The sequence below is a fragment of the Neurospora hispaniola genome, assembly GCF_033458365.1.
Source record: "Neurospora hispaniola strain FGSC 10403 chromosome Unknown B0T23scaffold_10, whole genome shotgun sequence".
Classification (NCBI taxonomy): Eukaryota; Fungi; Ascomycota; class Sordariomycetes; order Sordariales; family Sordariaceae; genus Neurospora; species Neurospora hispaniola.
In genome coordinates this window covers 749,725-772,520 of record NW_026944415.1, presented here as the reverse complement: position 1 = coordinate 772,520, position 22,796 = coordinate 749,725, and the positions used below count along the sequence as shown (strand labels likewise).

Genomic DNA, 22,796 nt, shown 5'->3' with positions numbered 1-22,796 from the left:
CGATAGGAGACTCTCAACGGGCCAAAGTCACGATAGTGACGAGCAGGGGCAATACGAGCTTCATCTAAAACGGAGAAAAATCGACCAAAGATTGAATTATCCCAAACAGCTCTAGCCAAATAAATTTGAACACTACTACGTATGTAGGTAGGCAGGCAGGTAGGTATTGACCGCCCCTTTCCAATCGAGTAAACAAAACAAAACAAAACAAAACAAGTGACGCCGACAGGGTTGTGTCCATACGTCCTATCCTCCTAAACCGCCTTCCCATTATTTCTCTTCCCCTTTTCCGCCTTGTTATTTTCCAGACACCAACGGAAGAGGAACCAAGAAAATTGAATAACCCCAAAATCAGTACCGTACTCGTACACTCCCCTCCCGTTGTCCCCGTTTGATCGGACATGATTATTCCCTGTCCTTTTGAAGCGCGTCGGACAGTCGCCGCCATCCCATTAATAACCTGCGGTGTGCATTAGGCCTCTTCTACCGATCAGAAGAGTAGGTAGGTGGATGTCCAGTCATTAAGGTAACCTTCCCAACGGCACGGACCCTCAAAAGAACCAAAAAGCGCAAACCAAAAACCCAGACCGAAAACAAAAGATGCAAAACAGATAATCAACCCACCGCCACCTCTTCTTGCTCACTCATCTCATGACCCAAAGTACATATTACTCCCACCATGACCACTCCCATCGCCTTCATGAGCATCTCCAAACATATTTACTTCGGCCGCTGCATCGTACCCCTCCATAACCTCGAATTTGGTCGTACCGTCCAAGTTCCCGAGCATCAAGTTCTGATCCATTTGATGCTCATACCCATGTAGAAGCATGTTCGTTGGATCGACGTGGGTGGGACCGACCGCCGCGCCCATCCCCATGCTCGTGGGGGGACCTGGAATGTTGGACATGCCACCATGACTAGGATCCATATCGTAGTACGTTGGTCCCTGACTGCCTTGTTGCTGCTGGGTATGCGTGGGTGGTGACGAGCTACTCGACAACTCCGGCGGCGTATAGTGACTCACAGCACTCTTGGCTGGCGATGCAGCATTCTGGGATCCGGGAAGCCCAAAATCCGACCCTGGTCCGTGATGTTCGGTAATCGATATCGACGGGTGGCTAGCATGACTATAGCTACTCACGGCTGACGGCGAATTGGCGTAGTTTCTCGATGCTGGTGAGTCCACGTTCATGACTTCATTAACCCTCGGATCGAAGCTCGGCATGGGCGCTGAAGACACTGATGATACCGACATGGTAGCTACAGCCGGGTTCATCGTCGATGAACTAGGCATCGCACCATGCCCATGACCCGCATGACCCGATACAATGCTCGGCGGCAGATTTGGAACATTTCCCATTGGCATATCCAACAAGCCCGGAAACTGTTCGTCGTCGATTATATGATCGTAGTCGTTCCCGGGAGAGTTGGGCACCGAGCTATCGGAATAGCCTGAAAAGCTGCTGACGGAGCTGCTGGTCGAATGATGGCTCCTTGACCGATCTCTCGTGCGATCGCTCTTGTCCTTTCTCTCCTCCATATCCGGCCTGTTCTTCCGTGGCCGGCCACGCTTGACCACCTTACGCACGATGCCGTCAAAAGCACCAACGCACATGCCCCGCTGCCGGTGTCGTGTGAGTGCATCATGCCGCGCGAAGCTGTTACCGCATTCGCATGGGTATGGCTTGATGCCCGTGTGGATCTTGGCGTGGCGTTTGAGGTCGTGTTGGCGCACAAAGCACTTTTTACAGGTTGGACATTGGTATTGCCTGTCATTAAGGTGTGTCTGTACGTGGCTCTTGATGTTTTCTTTGCGGCCGAACCGTTTCCGACAGTCTTCGTACGTGCATACCCATTTGCCATCGGCGGGATCGGGGCCTTCAATGTACTGGGCAATGTCGTCGAGAGTCACGCCAGTTTCGGTCTTAGTCTCTTCAATGTTGATGCTAGCAATGCTGGCAGCACTGGCGATGGAGGCAATCGAGTCGGTTCTTCGGTGCGGGGAGCCGCGGCGCGAGGGAGAAACTGAACTCTGGCGACTGGAGGCTTGTGGATCAGCATCGCCATATTCTGATGGAGGTCCAAGGTCTGGCTTGTTGTCGAAAGGGCTCATCCCCCCAAGACCCTGCATCTGCGATCCCATCTGTGGCCCCATCTGCGACCCCATGTCAGGGAAAGTGAAACCATGCTCCAGCTTGATGAAGTCAGAGTGGATCCTCAACAAGTCTTCGTCTTGAGCTGCAGGAAGCGTGTGCGATTGGAAGGTCGTGGGCATGCTGTCGGCTTGGGACGTTGCAGGTGCAGCAGCAGCCATAGCCTCCGCCTGCTGGCGCAGTTCCTGGAAAATGCCCGAGTTGCGATTGCTTCGGTGCCCTCGTATGGGTTTGAGTGTTTCCTCCATCGACTCGTCGTAATCGTCTGCAAACCTGCTGGGCCTTAGTGTCTGTTGCTGTTGCTGTTGCTGCTGTTGCTGCTGCTGTGTTGCTTGTTGTTTCATGAAGCGATCGTGTGGCGTTTCCATGGGTGTTGGGGGATAGAATCCTGCCTCATTTTCAGTATTCCCGCTCAACACGTCAGATCCTGCGAGCTTACCTGCGGCATTGTGCATGGGAGGTGTTTCTGGCCTCTGCCCATTCGCCATAGGCTCGTACTTTGCAAGTTTGTCTATGAGGCTGTTGTTTAATCCAACGCTTACCCGCCTTGACGCTCGGCGCAACTGGGTGTTGGATGCCTCGCCCTCTGATATCCAGCCTCCTTGTCCCGTCCCTGCGGGGCTTTGGTCTGGAAAGCTCATAAAGTTCGGAGTAGAGAGCGCCGCCTCCGAGGCAAAAAAGTCAAAATTTGGGGTTGCGGAGGATGATGAAGCCATGACATTATTGTTGTTGCTGTCATAGCTGACCTGGTTCCTCTTCATCATGGCGTCAAAGTTGGGATCTATGTAGGTATCGTAGGACAGAGACAGTTCGGGTATCGGGCCCTGCGAGGCCAATCCATCCATGAAGTGGTTTCGTTGATGTGGTGTGCCATGGGGCGATAGTAGAAACGAGTCGCCGCTGTCACTCGACAGGTCACTGTAGTCGGTTTGGCTGGAGCTAGGGCGTGCTATAAGGTGCGCCTGGTGTTGCTGTTGTGCTAGGATATCCTGTGGTGCCGCTGGCAGACTCGTGGGTATTCCTGTGTCTGGGCCCGTCGTGCTGACAAGGGTTGAGTAGTCTTGCTGGGACGTGGTTGTGATTGTTGAAGACATGAGAGGGTGACGCCTGGTATCCAGGCTAACGCCTCGTCGATGGCCCATGTGAGGGCGTTGATGCTGTTGTTGTGGGAAAGTCGGCAAGGGAGCGATCTTGACAGCCTCAAAGGCGGATGGAGTCGAATTTTGACGCCGATGTAGCCGCTGTCGTGGGCGGGCGACGCCGGATAGAGGAGGATTGGACATCATTGTTAGATATGGTAGCGATAGACTAGTAGAGTAGAGGGAGTCGTCGTCGTCGTCTTCTTCTTCGTCGTCGTAGCGATCGTATTTGCGCAGAGGACTGGGCCAGACGAGGATGTAGGTATTAGATGGAAGGTGTGGTTCCCGGGTAGACTGTCGATTGAAGCAAAGAGCTGTCAGCTGTTGTTTTCCTTGCAGTCCCCCTGCACTGTTGATGTGCGCGTCAAGGTCCGTGTGAGCCATGTGGGCAGCAGCCCGGAGTAGGTGCAGTGTCAGCCTTACCTCACGCAGCGCAAGCCGGACGACCTAGCGAATCTCGTCGCGCGCTTGGGCTCAGAACAGTAACGAGGTGGGATGATGTCGGGATGATGTCTCGATGCCCCGTGTGCAAGGCGATGCGATGGTGCTGGACGGGATGGCCACGCGAGCGGATGGTGCAATGCCTGGAGATGCAGGCACTCTACGAACGGCCGCCGCTCCCTGGTGTCTGGCGTCTGTCTGGCTGCAGGGCTCCTCCGTCGGTCGTCTACCTACCTAGGCAGCCTGTGTGGTCCTATAGAGCTCAACGGCTCGCGACTGGACGCGTTACGGGCTTTGTGTGGATACTCGGTGTATGTACCTCTCTCTCTCTCTCTCTGGCTGGTGAGGGAGGGAGTGGTACGGTACACGATGAATGGAGAGACAGATACCAATCGTGTAGTGTCGAGGGGGGAAATTTGCTGATGGGTTGCAGTTGGAGGATGCAGCAGCCAGCCAGCCAGCACACACACACATGCGCCGTTGTCTTATCACAACAACACAGCAACACAGCTGAGTGGTAAAACGAAACAGACGAACGGGGATCCAAGCTGAACGGCAAGAGTGGGTTTGATTGGGGCGTTTGCCGGGGATGAGCCAAGGCCCTCACGAGACGTCTTGGTCAGGGCAGTGCCAGTGGTGAGTGTGCTGACCACACATTCGTTCACTTGCCGACGGACGCCCTCCAATCCCCCCTTGTCGATGTCCACTGTTGGCTCGGATTTTTGTTTTCGTGCGCCCCCATCGAGTGTTGTTGCCAGGGACAACTCCCAGCATCAAGCACGGCCAGGCACCTGAGCTCTGGGGCGATTGGCCAATCACAAGATGAGAAGCCCTTGAAAAGTGGCACCACGCTAGAGAGTGGAGCCGCTCGCTCACGGCACCATTGAACCGGACTGGACTGTGTTGGATGGATGGATGGATGGAACTTGGGGATCGCCAGCATGATGAGGATCCGAAGCCTGGAGTAGTGTAGTGTACATAGTCGGAACCACCTGGAGCTTCCATGTTCGCCAACAACAACGTCACCGAGGAGCCATGGCCCATGACTTGAAGCAAAACGAAAAGTCTCGGCGGACGGCGGACAGGACAGTTTCGGAATGGCCCAGAAATGACTGACATTAGGCGCCCGTCTAACCTGTCCTTCCATCCATGTGCCGTGACATTGGGTGGCCCCTGTCTCGTTTCACTACTGGCGTCTTATGTTCCGGCCCATGGGATGTCGACTTGGGTATAGTAGTGTAGGTATCTGCCGTCGAACGTGTTTCGAATGCTTCCACTGTTGCTGTTGACAGTCGCGGGCGTGGGTTCGCATTTTCGCCGGTCGGTTTGTGGGTGGTATACACTGTAAACGCCATCCTTTTGGATCGACGATCATCGATGGACTTTTTCGGGTCTTGCCGGTTCTCGAGTCAGGTGTTGGAGTGAGACGGAGCGGTAATGTCGGGCCATTTCCTACCACATCATCATCACTAAGTAACCATATTCCACCGAATATTGACATCCAAGGATGGAAAAGACATACTGATGGAAGCAATCACAGTCAATTCGGCCGGATTGCCATGCCAAAATGTTGTATCGAGGTTCGCTGGCGGCAAGTCAATTGATGATGGTCTTGGCCAAATGGCGTGAGTTAGGCATTGAACTTGAAGCGGGCCTAGCCGACGGGCACTGTTCGCTGTGACTTCAGTTAGGGTAAGTGGATGCATAATGCGCACAGCTTGCACAACTTCAATTGCACAAATCCCCTTCTTCGTCGACAGTCTCTGTTCTCTCGAGGCAGGAACAACTCGCGTCCAAGAGTCCAACATCATGTCTGCCACTTTCCTCCTCTTGCAGCAATTTACTGAGTGATGACTCAGCATTCTGCCTACAACATATTGGACAGATGGTGACCGGCTGGCTCCAAGTGCCGACAGCCATCTTCTTCCTCAACAATTCCCGTCTTCCCCCTCTCCCTGTTCACCTCAGCATTGATTGTCGACCACTACTACAGTACTCTCCAAAAATCACAGTCTTCGGTTGCCAGTTCAAAATAGACTCTTGTTCTTTTCAGTCTATTGTCTACACGTCGTGGACGGAACCGGAAACACTGTTGTCTTCCTCTTTGTTGCCCCCTTTGTTCACCACCATGTCTTCAATCCCCTTGACGGCAGCCATGATGCAGCACCCTTCGAGCTTCATACACTCTGCTTTGTCTCGTCGAGAAAGAATTTCGGAACAACAGGACCAAGGACAGCCATAGCCCCCTCTCATCACCTGCTGACCCGCAAGCTACGAGCGATATCTTATAGCACTTAACTACTTCACAGTACAGGTCTCCATATGGCCATTCTACCTGCCTCTACGCCCAACAATACTCACACTCAGAATCACTTCCCCAAAAGATCGAGTGACAACTCCAAGCGTCAACATGTCGAACGAGTCGTCTGAAGGGACTGATGCGGATCCTTGGGCGGTACCCAAATTTACCGAGGGCACCAACGTCTCCCGCGACATCCCCAGAGTGAAACCCCCAATCATCAAATCCGTGGAAAGAACGAGTGCAGTACACCGTGCCTATCGCAATGACATCACCAAGTTCTTCTTCAAGTGGCGCCGCCGTGGAAACGATTCTCCCAGCGAGTGGGATGGGGCAACCATGGCCCGCCGAGTCAAGGCGCGCATCAACAAAATCCCCATCAAATCTTCCTGGAAAGGCCCCGGGAATTACAGCGGTCTCATCCGGCGTAGTAAGAAAAAGATAGCGGATTGGGGGAGTGGTGGACCACGAGATAAGGAGCCCTGGGCAATGGCCAGAAGTAAATGGCTGGCAAACCAGTTTCGGCGCATCAAAATGCGCCACATAAAGACGCTGGGCTGGGGCGGCCTCGGTGTTGTCAACCTCTTTGAGCAAGAACGCCCAGATGGCCAGGTCATCAAAGTCGTGTGCAAGATAGACATCGACAGCGGCAAGGGCTACCTTAGGTACGAGATCGAAGCCCACAAGGGGACTGCCGGAGCTAAGCATATCTCACAACGCATCCCCCCCGGTTATTTTGCGCGACCCAACGGTCAGCCTATCCAACCGGCCCCCGGTACTGTGCCTTCGTCCACCAGAAGATCGTTCGGCTCGGACTTGATGATGATGATGATGAGCAGCGGCGACGAGGCCAAGATGGGGAAGGGTAAAAGACCCGATCAATCGCTCGATGCTCCTGCCCTTTGGGACACAAATGAGGTCTTGTTCCTCGAGTTTATGAGCCGCGGGGATCTCCGCAAAATAGTCGCAAAAATTGCCGCTGGTCTTAGCACGCACGGCAACCCTCCACCACTTACTCTTTGGCATATTTTCGGCAATCGTAAGTAGCTTCAGCCCTCTACATCTTAGTTACGATGACTAACGTGAAATCACAACCACCAGTCTTCAAGGGCGTTGTAGGGCTGGCGTACCCGAGAGTATTCATGCCAGAGGAGTACAAAACCCCATATATGAGCGACGAGATTGTGCCCCAAGCATCCGAAAGCTGCATGCCCTTGCCCAAGCTGACACCATACTGCTCGTATAAAACCCTTGTCCACTTCGACCTCGATATGAGCAACGTCCTGGTCGGGGACTATGATGGTTTCGAACACAACGCCACTCCGATAGCCAAGATTGCCGACCTCGGCCTGTGTCACCCCTTTTTCGGCAACCAAGACTCATCTGGGTTTCGTTGGTCGTGCCGCAGGCGAGGCAAGAGAAGCATCTTCGCGCCCGAACAGTTCACCGAGGAATGGGACTACGTCAAGGACGGCCCGCTCGAATCCGGCGCCAAGACGGCGGGCAATTACAACTGGTGGACAAATCTCTACCAGGTCGGCATCATCATGTACTCGCTCATCACGCTCTGCGAGTTCGAGGTGCCGCCTACGCCGAATATGGCAGAGGTGAGATACCCAGACGGCTCAGAGAAGGAGGTGTGGGGATACGGTATGGACCTACTCGTTTGTGGTTACAGTCACATCGATTTTGACTTGGTGAACGCTGTTGCTGCGTGTCTCTGTCATGATCCGGCGGACAGGCCAGATCTGCACGACCTGGAGACGTTGATAAGGACCAAGGTAACGTCGCAGCCGCCTGATGGTCCGGCGACGAAGCAAGCGAGGGATTGGGGCAGGCGGTACTTTGAGGGGGCGCCACCGCCGTGGTATCAGCCGGCGACGACGGGGAGGGAGAGACTCAAGCTTTGGCAGAAGCCTGCCCCTGGAGGTGGTGGTGGGGGTCCGCCTATACCGCCTGCAGTCAGACAGCCTGGCGTTCAAGCTGGACTGGCGCAACAGCGTACGACTTCACTCGCGACTCCTACGAGACAAAAGCCTGCTGCAGCCGGAAGAGGGCAACAGCGTGCGGCTTCGGTCGCAGTTGTTCCGGGACAGCAGCCAGGATTTCAACAACAGCCAGGGTTTCAAGCTGGAAGGGGGCAGCAGCGTGCGGCTTCGGGTGCAGTTCCTCCGGGACAACAGTCTCGGTTCCCAGCCGGGAGAGGCCAGCAACCTTCGGTGCAAGCTGGATGGGGACAGCCTCCTATGGCTCAGGCTGGGAGGGGACAACAGCCTCTAACTCAAGCAGGAAGAGGGCAACTGCCCCAGTTCCCAGCTGGAAGAGGACATAAGCGTGCGGCTTCGGCGGCAAGGGGTGCGGGACTACAGCCCGGATTTCAAGCTGGAAGAGGTCAGCAGCCTGGCTTTCAAGCCGGAAGAGGTCATCAGCGTGCGGCTTCGGGTGCAGTTCCTCCGGGACAACACAATCGGTTCGCAGCCGGAAGAGGCCAACAACCTTCGGCGCAAGCTGGGTGGGGACAGCCGCCTCAAGATCAAGTTTCCGCTACAGCTGACAGGTGGCGACAGGCTGGGTTTCCAACCGGAGGGCATCCTCCGGCTACGGGTCGAACTTCCCGAACCCATTTTCAAGGACCCTCTGGATTCTCGACTAGAAAGGGAGGTTAGGCTACCGGTGCGGTGGCTAACTCGCTGGTTTGAAGCTGCGGTCACAGGGTGCGTCGAGAGCTGGTGGTCGGAGAAAGCAGTGTGAGTTTGGGTTGCTGTTTTTAAAGGTCTTGGTGTTCTGCATTGTGTGTGGCTCAATCTTCACTTGCATTGACAAGTATCGTTCTGTAATGTTCCAAGTGCAAGTGCAGTCTCCTCACGCTGGTGGACTGTGGAGAGTAGGCCATTCGACATGCTAGGATGGGAGAATGGGTTCAGGCATGTTATGGAGTTTATCTGGTTACAGAATGTCAATGCTGTATCGTTCAATTTCTTTCTCGTTGTGCTTATAATTTCCTTTCCATCGTGTATGTTTCTCTGGATGAGCAATGAACGTGGAGTGTTAGTTGCGTCGTTCATTGCTGTTGAAGGCGGACGTAAGATGGCGAACTGTCCGAATCTGCAACTGAGCTGTACCAATGATCCCAGGTTGTATTGCGACGCTCTCAAATCAGAACTCCATCTCCTCGTCTCAGTCATAATGCTTTTTTTTTCGAGGTTCATGGCGTGCATACAACTGGACAAAAATCTCAGATGTTGTGTTGCCAGACGGCTGCATGCATCGCGAATCACCTGTGGTTGTCATCTTCGATTTCGGCATCATGGCACAGTCAGCACTCATTCATTCCCGTCTTTCCTTCTCCGCTAACCGCTTCTCCCCCAGAGAAACGGATGAACTTCAGTGGGCTGATTTTGAGTTCACCACAAACTGCTTGACTGTGTTATTCTGGCGTGAGAGGGAATCGATCGGACCACAGCCAGGCTCTGCGGACATGTAGTCGGGGGATGTCCGGCGTTACATGTGCCTCTCCCGTGCAAGTCCATTCATTTCAGCCGTTACCCCCGACCCCAACCCCGCCATCTAAAGTCCGAAAAGGGGGGACCGGGCAAGACATTGAACTCGCTCAGTTGACTAAAAACATCCCTTTGATCGTTATCCCTTGGTACCGCTCATCTGTCGCCGAACTCCCGACCACAGCGAACTGGGCTGGCGCAAGCAATGCCGGCGTATGCAGGGAGAACCAGAAGCAAGGAAGATGGAGCGACTGCAGCCAGATGTCAGTCAATCTGGGAATAAATAGGATGGCGAAGCCGGTTTCATCATTTTTTTGACGACGCCCCCTCTTCATCTCTCTTTAGTTCTTCCTATCTTGTTTCTGATTTCTGCATCCTACGCTATAGGAACACTGATTATTCCAATCCCATCACAATAAGCAACTCCAACCACCACCACCCAAAATGCCCATTTCTGTCCCCACCGCCTCCCTGGAAGGCAAAGTCGCCCTCGTCACCGGTGCAGGCCGCGGTATCGGCCGTGGTGTCGCCCTCGAGCTCGCCCGCCGCGGTGCCTCCGTAATCGTCAACTACGTATCCTCCGCCGGCCCCGCCAACGAAGTCGTCAAGCAGATCGAATCCCTCAACAACGGAGCCCGCGCCATCGCCATCCAAGCCGACGTCCGCCGCGTGTCCGAGATCGACCGGCTCTTCGCCGAAGCCAAGCGGGCTTTCGGCCGCATCGACATCGTCATGTCCAACTCGGGCACCGAGTCCTGGGACAAGACCGAGGACGTCACCGAGGAGAAGTACGATTACGTCTTTGACCTCAACGCCAAGGCGCAGTTCTTTGTCGGGCAGGCGGCCTACAAGCGCTTGGAGCGCAACGGACGGGTGATTCTCATGACGAGCATCGCGGCGGGGTTGATGGGGGTCAGGAACCATGCGCTGTATAATGCGTCCAAGATGGCGGTGCAGGGGTTTGTGAAGGCGTTTGCGACGGATTTTGGAGACAAAGGGATCACGGTCAATGGGGTGGCGCCCGGGGGCATCAAGAGTGATATGTTTGCGGAGAATGCGTGGCATTATATTCCTGGTGGGACGCCCGAGTTGGGTAAGGATAAGATTGAAAAGATGATGGCGGAGCATTGTCCGCTGGGAAGATGTGCGGTGCCGGAGGATGTCGCGAGGGTGGTGGCGTTTTTGGCTAGTGAGGATGGGGGGTGGGTTAATGGTGAGTTTTCTGGCTTCCGGTGTGAAGGGTGCTTGAATGATGATGATGATGATGCTAACGTGGTTGATACAGGTCAAATTATTACCATCTCTGGTGGTTCTTCTCAGTAGAGATATTCTGGATGCTGCCTGGGATGGGAAAATAGAGACAGAGAGGGTGGAACAAGTGGGTGATCTGTTGGTTGTTTGATGGCATACCACACTACATTTGGAAAGTCGAGAAAAAATCGCTGGGTTGCGATGATGACTGGTCAGGAGTAACGTGAATCTTGCAACACAATTGTGAATTTATCAGTCTCAAGTTCATCAAGGTACCCTCTGCCTTGCTGATCATCTGCCTCCTTCCTCACTTGGGCTACATGCCGTGGTATTTCTCTCCTCTGTCAACATCTCTTTGTACTTGTTGCTCCTTCCCCAGAAGTCGGACACTAGATCATAACCCCCCCGTTTATTCCACGCCCTTTTCCTCATCAATCCTCCTCACACCACAATCCCGCACCCCTTGTTCTCCATCGAAACCCGTTACCCAAATCACCCAACTCCTCCCTCAAATCATCTCATCAATCGCCACAATCCCCTCCTCCCACCTTTCATCCACATCTGCCCTCTCCATCTCATCCCCCAACTCCCTCACCATCTCTTCCCTCTCCTCTCTCAATCTATTCAGTTCCACTTCCACACTCCTGATACGCTCTTCAATACTAGCCGCGACTGCATTCTTATCCAGTGAAGCGAAATGCATACGAAGCTCGGAGCCAGACATATCCTGAGCGCCTTTCTCATGACTACCTCTACCGAGGATGTGGTGCAGGGAGGTAGTCCTGCCGCTGCTGCCGAGCTTTGTCAAGAAGGTAGTTCCATGTCGGGCAATCAATCTTCTCGCCCTGGGTTGGCTTAGCTCGCGCCAGTTTGCGGTGTTGTCGTTGAGGGGGGTGGTGATGGGGTGGTGAGTGTGAGTGGTGGAAGGTGACTTGACCGCGAAAATATCACGGCGGTGATGGTGAACAGAAACGGAATGAAGGGAGGTGTTGGGAGTGGTCATGACATCGCTTGAGTCATCTTGTCTGCCAGTCTTGTCGGCCATGTTGGGGATGATGTCTTTGGAAGTGTTCATCATCGCTTGATGATGTCCATGACTTGAGATGCAAGACGTGTGCTGTCTTTGAGAAGTTGGATTTGTGTTCTTGTGAAAGGAAATTCGGTTTGGGTTTGACTTGACTTATTTGGTGATGACCGAGAGAAGGTGGTGGTGAAAGAAGAGAGAAGTTGGGAAGGGAGAGAAATAGAGAGACGGGAGAAAGTTGAACGGCAACTCTTTTATTCTCAACCTCCCTGTCGACCCCTTGAAACATTCAACTGATGTTCAAACGTGCTCTGTCGAAACGGATGCACTCCGGCTATTCACTCCAGAGCTCAGTTCTCAATTAAGTTCGAAATGTGGAAGGATGGACGGTATCAAAACGGACACTGCCAGATCGTGAACTAATGAGGAATACTGTGATTAGAGGTGGGGAGGAGTCCTGTCGTTTCTATCGTGATTCTTGAGGTACGCTATATACTACTGTATCCCTCATCCTCATCCTCTTCCCATGCATCCCAAAGCTGATCCTCCCGGATACGCCTGCACCTAGCCAGCCCCCTGCCACGTAAACGAATATCGCGCCAGCTGACAGTCTGCTCATCATGGAGAGTAGACGAACGCAAGCTACGATGCTGGGCGACGTGTGCTGGATTCTCGGGCATAAGCCTGACGGTTCTGTTGACTCTACGTCTAGTGATAAAATGGCCGGCCGGTTCGCTGCTGACGTTAACCTGGGAGGCGTGGTTACGTGTGTTGTCTTGAGATGCAGAAGAACCGCTGGGCGCGGAAATGACAGAAGGGTTGGCATCCATCTTATGGCCAGTGACATTGGCCGTGTCGGCGTCGATGTTGGTGTTGGCGGTATCTCGTTTGGTGGTAATACTTGAAGCAGGGCCTTCGGTCTCGACAGCGGGTGTGACTTGCTTGAAAAGAGTAGGAGTAATAGGAAGAAGGGTAGAGGTACGCTGGATGGATGGGCGGGCGCCGCCAGTATCGGTACGTTGGCCGTTACGCATATTAATGGGTGCAGTGCTAACGATCCTTGGGCGCCTTTGGGTGATACCCGACGCCGGATAGATGGTGCGGTTGGTACCTCTAGTGGTAGAGACGAGACCTTTGGAGTTGTCCGTCATCTTGTCTTTTGAGGTGTCAACGAGGAGGGTTTGCTGCTGCTCAGAGAGCGATATTCTGTAGGATCAATAGTTGTTGACAGAAGGTCCAAAACGAGTGACGAAGAGGAGATTGATGGTTGAGCAGAAGAGCTGCGGAAAGGGTGTGCATGACGACATTTTATTCTCCTTCGTCAATCGACTGTCGCCTCATATTTGTATGTCGCAATCTGGCGATTTCGAGCAATCACCATCCAACAGAACACACCCAGGTCTGGCACGGTGCTATGGTAGGTCCATCACTGTCTATTGTCGGTCTTTGAAAAGGGAGATTGACACGTGAAAGAAGGGAACTCAGCAGGCGCTCTATGGTTCCTTTGACGGATAACCTCATGCTGTACGTCCAGCGGCGCTGCGGCAGGACGTGGATCATATTAACCCAAAGTCTGAAACTTCCCACAATTTCCAGTAGCCAACGTGGTGGGTGTCTTCTTTATATGCGTTTTTGCTTCACTACAAGGAAGACACTGACTCAGTAAATTGTGGTCTCGAAACTTCCATAGCGCGGGAGCCATCCGTATCTGTCAAAGCATGGAAGTCACTTTCTTTGCGATCAAACAGTTTTATCGTGACTACTCCATTGGCCTGATATGGCCGCTTCACTCGCCGACGACGACACTTTCCTTGACATACATACAAGCCGCATCGCTCATGCTTTTTTTGTTTTCCTTTTTTCCTTTTTTTTTTTTTTTTTTTTTCTCTCTCTCCATAACTTGACCCATTTCTGAACGTTTATTTCACCAACACCAAACCCATGATGAAGGAGGTATACTACCACCCTCCACTCTCTCATCTCAACAGTCCTCCACGCGCTACCTCACATCCCAATTCCCATCCCCATCACTCCATCATCTCATCCTCCGCCTCCTCCCCCTCCCCCTCCCCCTCAACACTCTCCTCAACACCATCCATCTCATCAAAACCCTCAGTTCCCTCTCTCAATGACACCATCGGATTCGGCTCCAACCATCTCTCTTCCACCACATCCCCATCCTCATTGATCCAAGTTTTCTTCGCCCTCTCCCGACCCCTCAGGAACCAACTTGAATCCTCACCGCAACCGCCGCCCATTCCCGAACCTCCCGACCGCATCTGCATCCGCATCTGCCTCTCACGAGCAACTCTAGCAGCTTTCTCTGCAGCCGCTCTTGCCTTGGTAAACGTAAGACAATTCTCGATATAGACGCTCGTCATCCTTTGCTTCTCTTTTTCCTTTTCCTCAGCTGCTTTCCTCTCCGCTGTTGTCGTGTAGATGGTGGTGCCGGGGACTTTTTTTTATCGTTGCTTTGTAGATTGTGGTGCCCATTTCGGGCGTCATGGTGCCTGGCTGCACAAGACGAATGGGGTGAGCGTGGTGATGGCGCTCGCGGGAGGATGAGGTGGTGGTGGAGCGGAATTTGGTGATGCGGTTGTTGCTGGATGGGTGGTTGTGGCTGAGGGACATGGAGGGGAAGCGGGCAAGGTATAGGCTGACTTCAAGAAATCCGACGGGGTCGTCGCAGTTGAGGAGGTGGGCGCAGAAGTCTTGGTCCTGGAAGAGGTTGGTGGCGGCGGTGTTGGTAGTGATGTTGGTGGTGTCAGTGGTGGTTGTGGTGGTGGTGTTGCTGCTGCTGCTGCTTGCATTGGGGTTCGAGAAGCTCAGGCCTGCGGAAGTTGTGGTGTAGACGTAATCGCCTGTTGAATTGCCTGCGAAGTTGAAGGCGGCAGGGAGTGAAGGTTGGGGTTGCTGTTGGCTGGGGACACGTTGAGTGTGCGAAGGTGTGGTAGTCGTGACGGGAGTGTCGACTCGGGCCTTCGGGTTAAGGGTCATGTCCTCCATCTCTTGGGTAATTTCGTGGGTTGACTCCATGATGCGAATATTCCTGTCCTTGCTGGTTCGAAAATTCTGAAGTTATTGGAAAGCGATGCGTTAGTTCGTTGGAGAAAATGGCTGAGGAGTGGGACTGGGGGAGGAAGTACAAACTGGCTTGCTCTGGAAGTTGTTTTTGAAGAGGAAGAAATTACCCTTGAAGTGGGATTCACAGGCGTTCTCGTTTCTCTTCACCTGTCCTTGTCGATGGAATAGAAACCTTGACGAAAATCGGTGAATGGGGCCTCAAACCTGCTGAGGTAACGCAATTCTCACAGCCTTTGTCAACCTGATGCTTAACCCTCACCCGATTTGATACAGGCTTGCAGTCCATGTTCGTTTGGTTTCTGCTGCCTGTTTCCAGGCTGAAGTCTAGAGGTGAAGTCATTATCCAGGTGGCCAGCCATTGATTGCTTGTCTTCTTTCTAAAGCGGAAGATACCTACGTTTCAAACATCATTGTGGTGTTTTCACTAGGTCCCCAGCTGTTGCTTTTCTCACTGGCAACTAGGATCAATTTACAAAGCCTTCATAGGACGTTTGAACCAACGTTTGGTATCTGGAAGATACCATATCGTCCACCGTCAATCCGCCATAACCGTATCCTCTTCCATTTCCACGTCCTCTTCCATCTTCACATCCTCCTCCTCCCCTTCTTCCTCCTTAATCACCTCCAACTGCCCCAAGCTAGCCTTCTCCCTCTTCAACTTCAACCCCAGCCTTTTCCTCATACCCTCACTGAAAGCACCTCTTCTATGGGCCCTCATGGCCCTCCTTGTGCCGTCATGACGTCTCTCCTTCTCCTTCAACCAACGCTTGACCCCTTTAGATACATCGCGTCGGAGAGATTCGACAACGCCCAAGCTCAATCTATCACGACATTTGGTGATGGTGGTGGTATGCGGACGGTCAGAATCGCGAGGCTTAACGCCCTTGGCAAGACTTTCGGCGAGGTTACGGGAAATGTTGCTAAAGGGTTTGCGCAAAGGGATGATCTTGGGACTCTCCGTTGCAGTTGCGATGAGTTCTGGCTTGGTTTGTTTGTCGTTGCTGAGGCTGAATTGTTTGCCGCTTTGTGTTTGGAAACCTGCCTGGGAAGCAGGATCAAAGGGGCCGGGTCTTTGATTTGGGCCGGGTGGATGGGAGGTGTTAAGTTCTTGACCTGGTGTTGGGGCGCAAGGGTCGATGTTGAGCTTGGCTAGCTTACGGACAACTTCCTTTGTCGAGTCCATTGCGTTTGTTCTTGATGTTTATGGACACCTACAGGGAGTTTAATGGTTGTGCGGTTGAGCAGTCCAACTTGGCGTCGTTGCGTTCTGGAATCTCCTGAGGACCCAAGTTGGACGAAGTTACCCACGGGATTTTGAAGAGGGAGAAGAGAAAAGCCTCTGTGGGAGGGGGGATTATCTCAGCCGCTTTGCGTGCCTGTGGCTGATGGTGCCTTGGGGGCCTTCACTGATGTTTCGTCCCATAATACACAAGAGGATCTCTACAGACACTTCACTCGATACAACGATGAACGTACACATTAATACGATTCCTTGTATCTCCAAGACGGTTACCGTATCGCGATCTTAGTTCGAACTAACAGATATTTCAAGGATTGCCTCGCATCGTCTCTCGAGCTTGAACGAAATTTGAATCATCTTCCCTTTGATGACATGTCCTCCCTGCTTCCTTCTGGTACACCACCTTCTAGTGATTCATCATAGGGGCCTGCCTGTTCCTTGTTACTTGAGTGCCATCCACTGTATGCTGTCCCTGACTATGTCTGCGTTCTGTATCCCGCTTTCCCTCCTCTGATGGACAAATCTGGCAATCCGCTTCACTCCTCCATGACATCCTCCATATTATCCTCACCACCACCCTCCACCGACACCTCCTCCCTTACCAAGCTACTTCCTCCTCGCATCTCCGCCAGCAAATGCTCCATTCTGTCTTCAGAAGAAGCAGACAAGGGCTTCGGCTCTCCGGCGGTCAGAGAAAGAGAAGACATAGAAGAACCCAAGGTCATTTCTCGGTGGAGGGTGTTTATTGACTCAAATTCGGCCCTGAGTGCTCGAAGTTTGGCAGCCAGATCTCTGTGCTCCTGTCTCATTTGTTCGAACCTCGTTCTGTTGCGATTGTTGATAGGGTGAGTAAGCGCATGGTCTGGGTCCCCCACGCGCATGTTCCCCGCGTGCATCAAAGACTGCCCCTGGTGACGGGCCCGCATGTGGTGAGCAGCGGTAGCGGTAGAGGTATGCTTCTGGCAAGGACGATTGCGGGCGGCTTGGGAACGAGGCTGATGACGGTGTGGCTTGTAGTGGCCAGGAAACGGTTGAGGGTGTTGGCAAGTTTGGGGAAAATGTTCAGCCGCCTGGGTTCGAACAGATGGGTGAATATATGTGGTGCTGATCTCTGGTACCGCGGGGCTGCTGAATGTGCCAGGGATGACCGTCATGGTGGTCAGAGTCGAAGGTCGCGGGGGTGAGCTCTGGGTATGCATTATGGACGACTCAGGGTCACTCAGAGCAGAGCGAACATCGACATCAACACCAGGTCTGGGATGCATGATGATCGCAGACGGCTGGCTGGGGTTGACACTGAGGGTTGCCATGCCGTGAATGACCTGGTTGGCGCCTTCAGACTCGCTGCTGTCGGTTGGCTTCATGTTGGCTCGACGGTATTGTAGGATTGTTGCGGGACCGAGGCTTGGGTTGTTGAGTCTTGATGTAGCTTGCGAATCAGGACTGCAAAAAATTGGTTTAAGAGAAGGGAGGAAGTGAAACCTGAAAGAAGGAAGTTCAGAGTTATAATTGTCAGCCATGTGAGTGAATGGCAAACAACTCGTGGGTGGAGTCACATGATCGAAAGCCGACGCAATACGTTCGGCATTCAGGTTCTTGGAATGCAAGGTCGAAGTACATATGTGTACTGTATGTAAGTACCGGTGCCTGTATCTTGGTAAATGGTGTTTTCGTCACGTGTGGTTCGTGCTTAGGATCCTTTTGGTTCGGTTGCCTGGGTGGGCTGGGTTCCCAGCTGCGATCACTCCGGAAAAAAAAGAAGAAAAAAAGGAAAAAACCCAATTTGTTTAAAAAAAAATAAAAGAAAAGAAAAACGCGGTGCTGCCGGAAGTTTGAAGCTGCAAATATTTCCATGGGATGCAGTGTTCAAAGTCGGTCATTACCACCCACAGCGAAGAGTACTTGTGCTGTGCAGTGCCTTTCCGCTTTGCCCATCTGCCTAATTCCATACTTAATAGGCAAGTATATCCCAAGCTCCGGGCCTCCTGTGTACACGCAGATATTTGTACAGATCTCCGATAACCCCAACCCACATCTTCCTTATTGGGTGATTATGCTAGTTCTGTTGAAGGCGTGCTCGATGACCTCGGTGACCATCATTTGGCCCAAAGAAGAAGCCTGGATGGTGCCGGCCAGTGTTGAAAGTCATGCCCTAAACCTGATGGGCAACTTGGTTGGTCACTCCACCAACGGGCGTTGGACTACGCTAGTGGAGAGAAAGAAAATGTCGCGCTATGTTAGGGCATAAGGTTTGGGGAAACTGCGCCTCAGGCTCTTTCATCTGACGCAGATGGATGCCAAGAGACATTATTAGGAATTTGCACGCATTTTGGCTATTGAGTGTATTTACTCTGGCAGATTTCATCTGAATGTAGATGGGTACCAAGTACGTCAGCACAGGCTTGATCCGGTGAAAGGTACAATTTACAGCTTTTGCCGGCGTTATGTCGGTTTGGGCAAACCCGTCAGGGTTTTCGAAAAAAACGCCCACTTGTTGACTTTGTCCAACGTACCTAGTCTACCTGCCCCTTCTTTCTACTTGCGCATCGTCAGCGAGCCTTACGCTCACGAAAAAGTCAGTTTGGAATCACATTGTGTTCCTTTGCATGGGAATTTCTTCCAGCCCTATTGCAGACAACCACTTTGACCTTGCTACGCCTTCTGTCCAGGCATCGTGTCGCACGCAGCCCCCATATGTAATGAGCTCCAGCCAATGGAACCTGGAGAATGCCGGGTGGGTGATCTTGGGCTCCTTGTATGCGTGAAGCATATATGATAGCGAGGTTTGCAACATTTTGAATAACCCTCTTGCAGCGTGTATAAGTTCATAGGTGTCGGGGATCTTGGCCGAGACGAGTATCTTCTTGTGTGTGATCGTGTAGCTCTTGTCGTATGCCTCTTGCGTGGGTGTGGAAAAGTTCTTCTTTCGATGGTCCACTTGCGCATTGTTGGCGAGCTTTATACTTGTGAAAAGTCGGTTTGGAATCACATTGTGGTTATATAGAATTGTGTTCCACCTCCATAAGCCATTGCAGTTAATGTCTACGTCTTATGTGAAGATATCTAGGTATGTACATTAACGATGCATGCCATATCCCCAATGCCATCATCTTGCAGACAAAGCACTGGGCTTAATATTGCCAGCAAAAAGATTGCACAGTGCTCTCCTCACACACCCCCCAATCACAAGTTACTGCGTCATCATCTCAGGGATGGATTGAAAACCTATGGTGGGAGGAAACAGAACTTTAGGCGTACATATCCTACGTTGCCAATCCGTCTTCATAGCCCGGGAGACTGCCCATCGCTTTTTCCATCTCAGCTTGTCGCATCAACATTCCCACACAGAGCAACATGCCGGGAATATTTCGACATTGCTTCCAAGAGCTCGAGGGTCCATATATAGCGGAGGAATCTGATCAGAGCGTGGGATCAATACAGCTCTACATATAACAACAGTGTCTTTTGACATGTCGCGTCAGAAACGCGAGTGTCTGGTCTGTGTTGCAGCCGAAATGGCCGACAAGAATTAAGCTTCTCACAATGTCTAACGCGCATCGAGCTAGACATCAGACGGAAGGCCAGGTGGAGCAGAGTGAAGGACACGGTTTATTGTGTGTTGTGTGGGAACAATAAGAAGCTGCAGCCAAGATCCACGGGTAGTCTGCTCAAGGTTCTGGTATTGCATCTTATTCAAATATCGAGTAAAATTCTCACATTCTGATCACAACCTGACAATAAGACGATCAGCCCATTCACCCGACGAGGTCCAACCCCTCCTTTTCCCTTTCGTGAATTTTTTTTTTTTTTTTTTTTTTCACCTTCGCTAATTCAAGTTCTGACTTTTCTTTCTTTCTTTCTTCCATCTTCACTAACCACATCACCACTCAATCTCACCCACCACCTCTCACCAAACTTCTGGTATCAACACACAAACACCAAACACCAAACACCAAAGACAGCACAATGGACTCAACCATTGAAGTTACCCAACGCCTTGAGAGGCTCAGCATTGCCACCAATCTTCCCTCTCTCACTCTCAACGAAGCCTCAGCTTCTGCTAGTCCTTCTCGCCGCAACATGAACCAGCCTTTTGTCTCTTCCGAGACTTCCACTCAAGCTCCAACACCTCACCAATCCCAAGTGCAGACCTCAACCGCCAGCACCACCACTCAAGACTCTGACAACGACGTCACCATGAGTGACGACCTCATCACCGCCACCAGAAACCTGTCACTCCAAAGCCGCCCACTGCAAGATCGCCGGGCCTTGGATGCACACGGCCGCGGGCACGCCGAGTGGTCTCGCCTGTGCAACCAACGTTCTGCTCGCCACGGCACCGTCTCAATCGCCATGATGAACATCCGCGCACGCGAGCGCCAGGCCGCCCAAGCTCTCCCTCGGTCTCGCCCTCGTCCTCGTCCTCGCACCTCCTCCCGCGAGGCCCGCGAAGAAGCAGGAAGCTTCTTCAGACATTGTGCCCAGATCCAAAACCGCCGCCAGGGCCAGACTGCCACAGCCCACCAATACCACCACCACCACCACCACCACCGGCCTCGGACTTCTCCGGTCACTACAACCACTGGTGGCAGTGAGGCTGCGGGCCTGACGAGAGAAGAGCACCATCGGAATTTGTTCCGGGCGCAGCTGAGATGTCGCCTGCAGATCAGGATGGTTTCTGCCATTGCTGCTAGGGCTGGACATTGAGAACACGTTGGCGGGAGGGATGTTGGTAGGGGACTGGAGTGTGATGGCAGGCTGATGACGGAGCTGCAGGCGGCGATGTCTCGACGAGTTGGGGGCGGTTGGGGGGCGGTAGGAAGGGAGGCGCGACACATGGATGGATTGGGAGTGAATGGATGGTGACATAGGTAGCATTGGGAAACCGGGAGGTCTGGATGGAGTTACTGGTTTGGGTTCGCATTTGGCATTGTGGAGCGAGCGAAATCATGGAGGTTACCTTGCTGAGCGAATTGGGGTTTTTCACTTTGAGATGGCACATGTGGCGATTGCGGATTAGCATTGGCATTATAGTGGGCATGGCAAGGGCGTTGTGGATTCAAAGCGGGGGTTTTGTTCTTCTGGACCATCAAGTCGTTCTTTCCTTTCCACGGAACTTTGATATTCGGGCCTGTGTACAGGTCGTTTGACTTTGCTTCATCATGAGATAGAGGTACCTTAGATACCCATGAGGCAGCCGCCATGCATTTCCAGACCTCCCGCTTGGGAATTGAAAGCACCGAATTTTGGGAGTGAAGTTTCGATCTAGCGGATGTCATGACATCATTCGCCGACGGCGGATGAAGTAACAATGTCATTCAACTGCTACCACATATAGCCCTTTCAGATATTGTTTGGCTGCGAACGATTTGTCTCTCCTTGTGATGGCGGTGGTTGCGAACCCTGCTCATACGTCTTGTCGGTAGAGCACCTTGTGTTTAGGATGTGTGTGCTTGGTACCAAACAAGGCACTGCTGTGAAGTGGAAGGCATATGATGTCAGACACTCTCCTCTGATTGCCAGCCCTTTTGTTTCTCAAACTATAATCTGCTCTGAAGAGTAAGTATTTCTTTCAATTCAAACGGTAGACGACTTCGTGATTTGTAATGTCCAAACATGTTAACAGAAACTGCCAGTGTCCTCACTGCTGCATCCTCTGTTTCCTTGGCCTACCCCTGTAGAAAGAAGTGGGTCCATGGGTTTCTGTTAGTGCGCACTTACTGTAGCCCCTGCGTTAGGGCTCCGCGCTATCACTTACACATCTTCAACTTTCCCAATTTGCTCCAATTCAGCCCCACTTTTCTCACTTTCGACGCGGGTCCATTTCGACTCATGCACCCGAGGGGACGGAGTTGGGACGAACAGACGAACTCTCCAACTCTTACAACTCCGAGGCTTCGGCTAATTCTGCTCTCTTTCAGAGCATGCGCAATGATTCTTTCTGTAGAAGAAGTCTTAGATTTGACGCTGCGTTGACCTTACAAATAAAATGAGATGACCTTTGGATGGGCCGTGTCGGCGGTCCTCACGGCAGGAGGATGATCGTTCTCCCTAGTATGCAAATGGTAACAATCGCGCGAAGAGGGGAATTGACAATTCAAACGTTTGTGAAAAGAAAGGCTGGGCAACGGGATTGTGTAAAACTGAACGAATGACGCAAAAAGGTTGTGTCCGCGGCAAAAATGCTGCCGGTCAGTGGCAGGCAAGAGGGCAGACAGTCCTACAGGTACCTACCGCGTTCCTCACCAGCTGTGTACCAGCTGTATGTATACCAGCTGTACCAGCTGTTCTGGCTATCTGCCCGTTCTGAGGTACCGACAGCCCGGCACCTACCGGCAAGCCTGCTGCAGAAGGAGGGCCCTGTCCCAGTGCGCAGCACCTGCCAGGCGCTTACCAGGCGCTGAACCTTCCACTCGGGCCTTATAAGGTCCCCCTTCAGCACCCCTCAGTAACCCCAAAACCCTCGGTCCTTGTAAACGTTCCCTCGTGGTCTAGCGGTATGAGGTGTGGCGGGGCCAGAATAACATTGCTCGTTGCGTGGTAACGGTGGTACAGTTTTCGTAGGCGTGTCAAGAGTGGACGGGTTCGGCCCTGCTCTGGCCGCTGAGCTTTTTGCCTTTTTTCGTCTTTTTTGGTGTTTGAAGTTGCTTCTTGTCAATCAG

At 52.5% G+C, this 22,796-nt stretch overlaps 9 protein-coding genes across 9 annotated transcripts; 3 read left to right on the top strand and 6 right to left on the bottom strand.

Moving 5' to 3' along the window:
• Positions 1–649: 649 nt before the first annotated feature.
• On the bottom strand, positions 650–3,679 carry B0T23DRAFT_399916 (uncharacterized protein; the record flags this gene model as incomplete). The annotated part of the gene is made up of 3 exons (XM_062838450.1): positions 650–2,544; positions 2,596–2,653; positions 2,699–3,679. The coding sequence occupies 3 exons, from the start codon at positions 3,677–3,679 to the stop codon at positions 650–652; spliced, it is 2,934 nt and encodes a 977-aa protein (XP_062688238.1).
• A 2,193-nt stretch (positions 3,680–5,872) lies between these two features.
• On the top strand, positions 5,873–8,817 carry B0T23DRAFT_45532 (uncharacterized protein). Its single transcript, XM_062841229.1, has 2 exons — positions 5,873–7,074; positions 7,137–8,817. The coding sequence occupies exons 1-2, from the start codon at positions 6,147–6,149 to the stop codon at positions 8,699–8,701; spliced, it is 2,493 nt and encodes an 830-aa protein (XP_062688237.1). The 5' UTR covers positions 5,873–6,146; the 3' UTR covers positions 8,702–8,817.
• Positions 8,818–9,979: 1,162 nt separating this feature from the next.
• Positions 9,980–11,040, top strand: B0T23DRAFT_347239 (tetrahydroxynaphthalene reductase; the record flags this gene model as incomplete). Its single annotated transcript, XM_062835987.1, has 2 exons — positions 9,980–10,748; positions 10,821–11,040. 2 exons carry the CDS (start codon positions 9,980–9,982, stop codon positions 10,856–10,858), a joined length of 807 nt encoding a protein of 268 aa, XP_062688236.1. The 3' UTR covers positions 10,859–11,040.
• A 254-nt stretch (positions 11,041–11,294) lies between these two features.
• B0T23DRAFT_327381 (uncharacterized protein) lies at positions 11,295–11,861 on the bottom strand (the record flags this gene model as incomplete). Its single annotated transcript, XM_062835607.1, has 1 exon — positions 11,295–11,861. One exon carries the CDS (start codon positions 11,859–11,861, stop codon positions 11,295–11,297), a length of 567 nt encoding a protein of 188 aa, XP_062688235.1.
• Positions 11,862–12,229: 368 nt separating this feature from the next.
• B0T23DRAFT_327101 (uncharacterized protein) lies at positions 12,230–12,961 on the bottom strand (the record flags this gene model as incomplete). The annotated part of the gene is made up of 2 exons (XM_062835592.1): positions 12,230–12,276; positions 12,457–12,961. 2 exons carry the CDS (start codon positions 12,959–12,961, stop codon positions 12,230–12,232), a joined length of 552 nt encoding a protein of 183 aa, XP_062688234.1.
• Positions 12,962–13,837: 876 nt separating this feature from the next.
• B0T23DRAFT_408419 (uncharacterized protein) lies at positions 13,838–14,846 on the bottom strand (the record flags this gene model as incomplete). The annotated part of the gene is made up of 2 exons (XM_062839295.1): positions 13,838–14,235; positions 14,267–14,846. 2 exons carry the CDS (start codon positions 14,844–14,846, stop codon positions 13,838–13,840), a joined length of 978 nt encoding a protein of 325 aa, XP_062688233.1.
• A 583-nt stretch (positions 14,847–15,429) lies between these two features.
• Positions 15,430–16,077, bottom strand: B0T23DRAFT_399910 (uncharacterized protein; the record flags this gene model as incomplete). The annotated part of the gene is made up of 1 exon (XM_062838449.1): positions 15,430–16,077. The coding sequence occupies one exon, from the start codon at positions 16,075–16,077 to the stop codon at positions 15,430–15,432; it is 648 nt and encodes a 215-aa protein (XP_062688232.1).
• Positions 16,078–16,670: 593 nt separating this feature from the next.
• B0T23DRAFT_326554 (uncharacterized protein) lies at positions 16,671–17,498 on the bottom strand (the record flags this gene model as incomplete). The annotated part of the gene is made up of 1 exon (XM_062835563.1): positions 16,671–17,498. One exon carries the CDS (start codon positions 17,496–17,498, stop codon positions 16,671–16,673), a length of 828 nt encoding a protein of 275 aa, XP_062688231.1.
• A 2,602-nt stretch (positions 17,499–20,100) lies between these two features.
• B0T23DRAFT_327397 (uncharacterized protein) lies at positions 20,101–20,841 on the top strand (the record flags this gene model as incomplete). The annotated part of the gene is made up of 1 exon (XM_062835609.1): positions 20,101–20,841. The coding sequence occupies one exon, from the start codon at positions 20,101–20,103 to the stop codon at positions 20,839–20,841; it is 741 nt and encodes a 246-aa protein (XP_062688230.1).
• Between the last annotated feature and the right edge of the window lie 1,955 nt (positions 20,842–22,796).